General features: G+C 42.1%; 1 protein-coding gene across 1 annotated transcript; it reads right to left on the bottom strand.

The window, feature by feature from the left end:
• Nucleotides 1–4,939: 4,939 nt before the first annotated feature.
• LOC115108874 (protein FAM43A-like) lies at nt 4,940–6,927 on the bottom strand. The gene has a single exon (XM_029633436.2). It carries the CDS (start codon nt 6,693–6,695, stop codon nt 5,655–5,657), a length of 1,041 nt encoding a protein of 346 aa, XP_029489296.1. The 5' UTR covers nt 6,696–6,927; the 3' UTR covers nt 4,940–5,654.
• Between the last annotated feature and the right edge of the window lie 2,790 nt (nt 6,928–9,717).

Below are 9,717 nucleotides of genomic sequence, written 5' to 3'. Positions count from 1 at the left end.
ACTAACGTAGTCCAACACATTCTCATCTCTGGTACACAACTCTTGGGACAAGAACTGTTCTTTAAGGACTTTCATTGGTCCTCTCACTGTGTGACCAAACACCAGTTCAGCCGGGCTGAAACCTAGGGACTCCTGCACAGTTTCACGAGCAGCAAACAAAACTAGAGGAACTCCCTCATCCCAATCTTTCTCAGATTCCAAACAATATTTACGTAGCATAGACTTCAGTGTCTGATGCCATCTTTCAAGTGCACCCTGAGACTCTGGGTGATAGGCGCTTGACACACGGTGCGTAATTGACAAGGATTTTAACACCTGCTTGAAGAGCTTGGATAGGAAATTGGTTCCTTGATCGCTTTGTACCACCCTAGGTAACCCGAATGTCGTGAATAATTTTATTAAGGCTTTACTCACTACCGGGGCTGTAATCCTTCTCAGAGGAATGGCCTCGGGGTATCTTGTAGCCATACACATTATCGTTAACAAAAACTGGTTACCCGATTTTGTCTTCGGTAACGGTCCGACACAATCAACCACCACATGCTCGAATGGTTCACCTATGACAGGTATGGGACAAAGAGGAGCGGGAGGAATAACCTGATTTGGTTTTCCTGTTATCTGACATGTGTGGCATGTCCGACAGAACTGAGCCACATCTTGTTTTAAACCCGGCCAAAAGAAATGTCGAAGGATCCGATCATAAGTTTTTGTGATTCCTAAATGACCAGACCACTGGTGATCATGAGCAAGGGATAACACATTTTGTCGAAAGGCTGTAGGAATCACTATTTGGTAAACAGCATTCCAATCTCCATCCGCGTCAACATGGGATTTCCATTTACGCATGAGGAGATTACCATCAATGAAGTAAGCCACGTTCTTCTTCTTCACATCTTCCAATGAGACAACACTAGAAAAACATTTAGCAAGCTTGTTGTCAACCTTTTGGTTAGCAATCAGCTGCTCACGAGTGACTGGTAACTGTATTGCATCAGCAATAAGTTCAACGTTCTTTGATTCTTTCCTGGGCTGTTTGTCAGAGGTGATCAGCTTCTCAGAGGTATCACACAATCCATCTTCTTGATCAACCTCTTTGAACAGAACAGTGTTTGACAAATCTATCACGTCACCCTCTTGTAGTGCCTGAGCACGAGTGACAGCACAAGCGGGGAACACATGTGGATAACTCTGTGCCAGCTCATTCGAGAGAGTGGTCACTTTTATCCAATACTTCCAATACGGGTACTACCTTTCCTCCAGCAATATCGTTACCCATTATAAAGGTCACACCTTTCACTGGCAACATAGGGCGTACCCCCACTCTGAATATTCCACTGATTAACTCAGAGTGTACTTTCACAAAGTGCAATGGCACTGGGACAAAACCCATTTCAATACCCTGCACTAACACACTGGAACCACAATATGTATCGTCAGATAAGGACAACACATCAGACAATATAAACGACTGCGCCGCACCAGTATCTCTAAGGATTTTAACCGGTCGCTGAGACGCTTTGTCATTCGTTAGGGACACAAACCCCTCGAAAATGAATGGTTCATAACTGCGGTCGGGGACTGAGACTTTCAAACTACAGTTACCCTGAGGCACCTGTTTTGTTGCAGACCTCACAACCATACGAATTAGAGCAACACCTGTTGGTGGCTTGGCACGAAGAGGCATCCCTTGTTTGCGTTTAAGCAGGAAGCAATCATTAATCATATGTCCTACTTTATGACAATAGAAACAGGGACGCTCATTCTTCTGGCGTGCTGATTGGGGAGTGATGGTTTTCACCTGTGAGGGGAGAAGGAGGGGAGAAGGAGAGAAAAGAAACACACACAGGATACACACACACACAGGATAACTGTATCCGTAACAGTTACAAAACAATAGAAATGCAGTTGTGTATTGCTGCTGTTTGTCTGATATCCAACAGTCCATGAACAGTTCTGTTGACCATGAGAGCATTTTGCAGAGAAATGGGTTGAGGCATACTATTTAGGCTCGGAATGACATGTGGTCCATTGTTAACTGGTCATCAATGACATGTGGCCCATTATTTACCTTGTTTCCTGGCAACAACCACAAGGGTGTTTCAAAGAGCTGTCAGTCAAGGCAAGCTCATGAATATAAGCTCCCCACCCGCTCAAAAATATTATGGGTGATGTTTTGGTCATTCATTGGCTAATTTTACTTTGGAAATAGGATGACTCTGCGGGACCTTTAAGAGGAAATTTTACGTGAACTTTGAACATTATAGGGCTTCCCGAGGGTGCAGCGGTCTAAGGCACTGCATATCCGTGCAAGAGGCGTCACTACAGACACCCTGCTTCAATTCCAGGCTGTATCACAATCGGCTGTGATTGGGGAGTCACATAGGGCGGCACACAATTGGCTGGGGTAGGCCGTCAATGTAAATAAGAATTTGTTCTTAACTGACTTGCCTAGTTAAATGAAGGTTCAAATTAAAAGCCTGTTTTATTAGAATTATCAACACAGAAGGAGAGACAATAAAGTCGGCTCTTTTCCCAGGAGGTTTTAATTACCATATGTTCACATGCACTAAATGTCAACACGTTGTATCCTACTTTTAATCACACGCAGTCAATACACATTGAGAGGATATCCAGGTTACCCTGAGATACAAGAGAGAGAGGAACAACGTGTGATGTTTGGCGGCCCTGTAATAGAGCATCTAAATGGAGCTTGCTGGCAGGGAGTGAAAATATACAGGTCACTGCTGCACTAGGGCCAAACTGTCTAGTGATTGCAAGGGGAGCTTTAAATACTATACCAATGGACAGTTTCACTGTCTTTATGAGAGGTTTATAGCTCTAGTTTGCAGTTGTCCACTAATAGCACATCCTGCTGCTTTATTTTCAGGGTGGGCGTGGGCTGTTGATGTCGTACTGTCTGTGGTGTAATTATTGTACGGGAGGCTTCAGTGAGACAGCAGCTGGAGCAGCATCACATCGAGAAGGGAAACTGTGGGAAACTGTGTGGGTTTGGACACGCTTGCTATTTCGGTACAGTTTCATACGCTTCCTGACAGAAAAAAAGGAGAGTGAAGTGAGTGACACAGCCCAGTAGTGGAGTTTTGTGTTACCGTGTTCTATTGAGCACCACTGCATCAATTCAAAATGAGGAGAAGTTTAGCTTTTTATAGGACCCATGGGCAATCGTTGGCCCAAAGCACCGACGTACCATTTTTAGAGCCGTGGTAGGCCATCCAGGCTATACATGAAGTGCTATAAAAGTCTGGAGACAGCCTAGGTTGATTGAGGCACTGTTCATATAACAAGACACATCCACACATCACCTGGGTACTAAACAGGGAGCAAGCTCACCTTTCTCCCCTAATCTCTAATTCAGTTCCTATTCGCTACTGAGCAGCAGCAGCAGAGGTAGAAGTGGCTGCCTCTGAAGCAGCATCTCTGCGTCCAGTAGAGGTCTCTTAGGTAAGCACTGGCAGATAGAATGAGGCTAATGCCGGGCTGGAGTTGCACTGCACTATAGCTGACTAGAATACTAATGTCCACATCAATACAGTAGTCCCCCCAGACAGACAGCCACAGAGAGTAGTGACTCCCCTCAGCTCTTCTCATGAAAAATTATATGAAAAATGCCATGCTTAGTGTGACAGCCCCAGCCCCCGACAGAACACTGCTGTGACCACAGTGGCACTACTGAGTTATTAATACCACTCAGTGTCAGACAGGAACTGTATACATTTGGTGGAATCCATGTGGGCCTGGTGCTAAGCGGGCTTGGTAGTGCATGGGAGGGAAGTAGCCGTGCCAGTCCTTTCACTTATAGAAAAGCAGCTAAAGTAGAATGTGGTGGCAGTCTGTGAATGCACATAGCCTAAGACCTTACATAGCCTAAGACCTTACATAGCCTAAGACCTTACATAGCCTAAGACCTTACATAGCCCAAGACCTTACATAGCCTAAGACCTTCTTCTGTTCAGACGAGACAACCCAGGCTGTAGGCAAGATTTCAAATATCAAACCTGTCAAGATGACATTTGGACTAACATACAAACATGACTCAGAGATGTACTGATACACATAGCTATTGCAGACATACTTAAGGTACTTAAATCTGTACCAAATTATGCAGTAACTAAGTTGTAATAATAGATTAATAACATTTAGTTTAGTAACTAATATAAAAAAGAATCCTTGGTCTTACATGAAGTATTTGTTTGATGTAACACAATGCTCTATCCTTCATGACGTGAGCACCTTGTGTTGTTGTGGTTTAGCTGGGCCTGGCCTGCCTGTAAGGTTCTATGACTGCAACCATAACAATCATGAAGCATTTCTAGTAATTCCATCATTCCCATGGTGACTGCAATACTGTAGGCACACAGAGCAGGAGAGAAAATAGAGGTGTTGGAGAGGTGTGGCTTGTCGACTCAACAAGTAGCCTAATACATCTACTATATGTAACATCTTGAAACAGTGACCAAAATAAACTGAGCAATGCAGAATGTCTGTGAGAGAACTGACAGTTGACTAGAAATCACTAGAACAAAATAGTATTTCTCCTTCCCCAGAAGAAATGTGTCCTTGAGATCTAGGCCCTACATGTCTCTTCTATGCATGCCACCCTGTAGCAAAACAATTTCCCCAAAATGATGTGATTCCCAAGAATGAGGGGTGTCATGTCAGCAAATGGATCAGTTATCAATCAGTTACGCAACAACAAAAAGCAGGCCTTCAAATGTTGAGGTGTGAATGCTGACATTAATGTTTCCATTAATTCATCGCACTTCTAAACCCAGTGATGGATATAATCAGTATCTGGACTTCATTTTGGAGGTGGAAAGTTAAGAGCCATCAAATTACAAGGTGCGCTTGATGGAGATGATACCTGATTTTAACAAATAATGTTCCAAATGAGTGCATAAACTATACAAACGTCTGCATGTTATTTTGTTGTTTTTATTTGTATTTTTTTTAGGTTCACATAAACAAACCACATTTTTCTCCTTTAAAAAATAATGGATATTTTTATACAGAATGCATTTACTATGTATATCTTAATACATTAGGGTATTGTTCTTTTGCACAGCAAAGATATGACATTTATGTTTCTGATAACATATACGAGAAAACGATATTATACACATAATAAACGTAATACTCGACTGAATTTCACAACAGTGCAAAACCATAATTGTAGAAAAGCGTCCTGAAAGGAGAGTGAGTGACTTCTAATTTAACCCATTGCGAAAAAAAGGAAACGTGCTTTCAAAATGGAATGTTAGGCTACATATTTCTGGACAATGTTGTGCAAGAAAAAATGCATTTCCACGCGGGAAATGGGTTGGGTAAACAAGTTCTAATACAAAGCATCTTATTAAAGTGGGAATCAGCGGTGCATCACTCTCCTAGGACGCACCGTGACTTCGGGGTTCAGTCTCAGCATGCAGTCCTGCCCCTTTTCTGTAGGCTATCAATGTTCGCCAAAATATCATTCAATAACTATAACATAGGCTACCCCTCTATATCCTTTCAAGTCGGCGAGGGGGTACAATACTACAGGCATAGGCTACACTCACAGCCGACAGCAGAAAATAAACAGAAAAGGAAATTGTTCTCATCCCAGTGGAGGGAATTTTGGCTTCAGGAAAACGTAGACTTCATGATATTTCCTGCATCTTCCCCTCCTCTAATCCGTTTGAGACAGAAATTGGCTCCTGGTTGCTTTCTATTGACGATTCGCTGCCCGTGCTCTCCCCGGAGAGGAGTCGGGTAACCCTAAGGTCAGCTTGTAGTGTTTGTACGTCGTTTCCTATGCTCATCTCTCCAAGGTCACTGATGATCTGGGACAGCTCCTGTTTACCATTGTCCACACAATCGTCATCCGTGTCTAAAATGTCCTCACACTCAAAGTGCATCGCTTTCTCCTCTTCCTCCTCTCCGAGCAAGTCCTCTGTGATAGAGCCCAATTTGGGCGCGCTCCTGCTGCGCTCCACCGGCGGTTTGTAATAACACTGTCCATTTAGAAGCTTCCTGAGGGGCACAAGGGGTATGGTTTGTTCCCCTATCAGCTGCTGTTGCTGGTGCCTTGCATCGTCCCTCCTTTTAAGTCTTTTAAATTCAGAAAGCGCTGTCGCCGAGGTCTGGTACAAAAGCAGTGCCATGGCCTTTGCCTTCTCCGGCTTGGACACCAGCACCGCATGGCACCGCAGCATCACTGCCTTGTGCTTCATCTCATGTCTGTATATCCAAGCGAAAATTTTGGGTAGCCTTGGGTCCGCAACGCAATAGGTTATCCGGTGCAATAAATACAAATGTCCCGGTCTCCTCGCTTTGTCGTCCACATGCACCATTCGGATGCCCTGCGAGCTGATGGTCAGTTTCATCTTCGTGCCATTTTTGCCCATTTCGCTCTTGCCCCAAATTTTGCTCACAGCCACGTCCGTACAGCCTTCGCCTTTCGACTGGATGGTGGTGGCATTACCCAGGTAGAGGACGGTGTAGGTGGGGTCCTCACTGGTAATTTTAATCTTTTTCCTTTTTGTCTTGAACATGCTTCCAACCCTGTTCAAAGCACTCTCCGGGCAAGACTTGGCAAAGGAGGTCAGGGCAGAGTAGTTCAAACTCACGGCATAACCCTTCTGCTTCGACTGTTTATCTTCCTCAATCAAGTCGAACTTATTCTTCTTCCAAGGCAGCATTATATGGTCGTGTCACGTCCACAGCAATAACGTACACTATAGCGAACGTTTTACTGCAACTAAATCGTATATATTTTACTGACTTTTATGATTTATTGGAGACTCCAATACAACAAACGTTCAAGTTATCCTGTACTGAATTTGTTTATCCTCTCAAGACTTCTCCATAACCACAATTGCGCTCTCCCATTCTATGGTCGCTGTCTGTCTGACAGAGGTTGGGTCTGCTGAGAATTGAATGGTCTACATTGGCTATATACTGGGTTGAACCATTACAGTGTCTCTGTAGGGGAACATAGAGGGAGGGATGGATGGAACCATTATGAGAGAGACCAAAGTCAAACAGCTCTACCTTGAGGATGCAATTGGCACTCAGGGTGCTTTTGCCGAGGTTCATTTACTGAACTGAAATAAGAAGAATTTGGAAATAATAGGCTAATGTACAAACTGATATAACCGCTTATATACATCGCCCTGTAAATTCCAACAATACTTCCATTGTACATATACTCACTCAGAGCAGAACTGATAGATTTTTTAAATCATTGGCAACTTTAATAAATAAATCACTAGTTACTTCAATAATGCCACTTTAATAATTCTAATAATACTTCCATTGTACATATACTCACTCAGAGCAGAACTGATAGATTTTTAAATCATTGGCAACTTTAATAAATAAATCACTAGTCACTTCAATAATGCCACTTTAATAATGTTTACATATCTCGCATTACTCATCCCATATGTATCTACTGTATTTTTATACCATCTATTGCATCTTGCCTATGCCGCTCAGTCATCGCTCATCCATATATTTATATGTATATATTCTTATTCCATCCCTTTACTTAGATTTGTGTGTATTAGCTAGTTGTTGTGGAATTGTTAGATTACTTGTTAGATATTACTGCACTGTGGAACTAGAAGCACAAGCATTTCGCTACACTCGCAATAACATCTGCCAACCATGTGTATGTGACCAATACAATTTGATTTGATATAAAGAGTCTGCATATAGTTAGTTTGAAAACTAAATTAAATACAAGATGGATAACAGTAGAACCTATAAATACCTATAGTTTCCGTATATCAAGCGAATAATACAAAGAAAAGCTGGTTTGCTGTCAATCTTTCTATGCATGGCAATGCACCAAAAATAAATGTCTTGCAGACCATCCTCCGGTTTATGCTGCCATCTGCCGGGGTGGCAGGGTAGCCTAGTGGTTAGAGCGTTGGACCAGTAACCAGAAGGTTGCAAGCTAAAATCCCCGAGCTGACAAGGTACACATCTGTCATTCTGCCCCTGAACAGGCAGTTAACCCACTGTTCCTAGGCCGTCATTGAAAATAAGAATTTGTTCTTAACTGACTTGCCTAGTTAAATAAAGGTAAAATATTGTCAAGAAATAGTTGCCTCCTTTACTAATAACATGCTTCCAAGCCTATTAGTCTGTAGCCTAACCCACCATCAGATGGCACTATTATTCCTTTTACAAACAACTTAAAAGCAATAATAGTGTCATCTGGCGGCCAGTTGGGCTACCTAGTCTGTAACAAGCTTAAAATCCAATAATAACATTAATAATATTCATATTGTTAATAATAACAATAATAAGTAGGCTATGCATATAATTAGGCTATAGTATAAATTTCTATTCATGAAACACTCCAAACATTAGATTATTTTTAAACAACCTGTAAAAATGGAAAATGGCTTGTTTTCGATTTCGGTTTCTGAATTTGAAAAACGAAAATTTGAAATCTACTTGTTTTGTCATTTATTGTGTCAAAATTGGACATGGAATAACGGAAAACAAATAAAGACAAACTGTATTACATTTTTCGACTTGAATGTTAGTCTGTGTGAGTGTGACAGAAGAAAGAAAAACGCCCCCACAGAGTACAGCCCATGTGCCGGTCGCATCAAATCCATTGTACTGAAACACTGTGCGAGAAAACTAGCCGTTCTGTTATGCACAGCATGCAGCTGCTCAAGAAGCGTGACACTTGGCTCCCAGGAGCACCCAATGGCAATTACAAGTGTGGCCACTGTGTACATTGTGACAGTACGACCAATACTAAAGTTTTTTACCACCCGAGAACAGATAAAGAATACAAAATCCAAAGCTTCATTAATTGTAGCACCACAAATGTCATACACAGTACCAGTCAAAAGTTTGGACACACCTACTCATTCCATGGTTTTTCTTTATTTGTACTATTTTCTACATTGTAGAATAATAGTGAATACATCAAAACTATGAAATAAGACATATGGAATCATGTACAGTGGTTGCTCCACTAAAAGTTAGCAATTATGCAGCAGGATTTAGGGGTCATTTGTGGTTTAGTACAGTACCCTGCGTCACTACTTCATTGCTCCAGACCAGCGCAACGGGGAGTTAGAGCACTGATTATGCTTTTGGGTGTCACACCCTGACCATAGTTTGCTTTGTATGTTTCTATGTTTTGTTTGGTCAGGGTGTGATCTGAGTGGGTATTCTATGTTGGATGTCTAGTTTGTCTGTTTCTGTGTTTGGCCTGATATGGTTCTCAATCAGAGGCAGGTGTTAGTCATTGTCTCTGATTGGGAGCCATATTTAGGTAGCCTGTTTTGTCATTGTGGGTTGTGGGTGATTGTCTATGTTAGTTGCTTGTGTCAGCACAGTTCTCATTATAGCTTCACGGTTGTTATTTGTTTATTGTTTTGTATAGTTTGTATTCAGTATTCTTTCTTTAATTAAAATATCATCATGAACACATACCACGCTGCATTTTGGTCCGCTCCTTACGATGATCCTGACATTGGGTCCCAAGGCGCTACTGTGTCTCTGTAGTACTGTAGCCTACTCCCGACCAGTCATATTGTATAGTGCCTGAGTGGCGCAGCGGTCTAAGAGACTGAATCACAGTGCAAGAAATATTGCTACAGATGCTGGTTCAATACCCATGCCGGCCTTGACTGGGAGACCCATGAGATGACTGTAGGTTTTTGGTTTCTTATTTATAAATAATTCTAA

Source organism: Oncorhynchus nerka, linkage group LG25, assembly GCF_034236695.1.
Source record: "Oncorhynchus nerka isolate Pitt River linkage group LG25, Oner_Uvic_2.0, whole genome shotgun sequence".
NCBI lineage: Eukaryota > Metazoa > Chordata > Actinopteri > Salmoniformes > Salmonidae > Oncorhynchus > Oncorhynchus nerka.
Note: the sequence above shows the minus strand (reverse complement) of the source record. Positions and strands in the feature narration are given on the sequence as shown.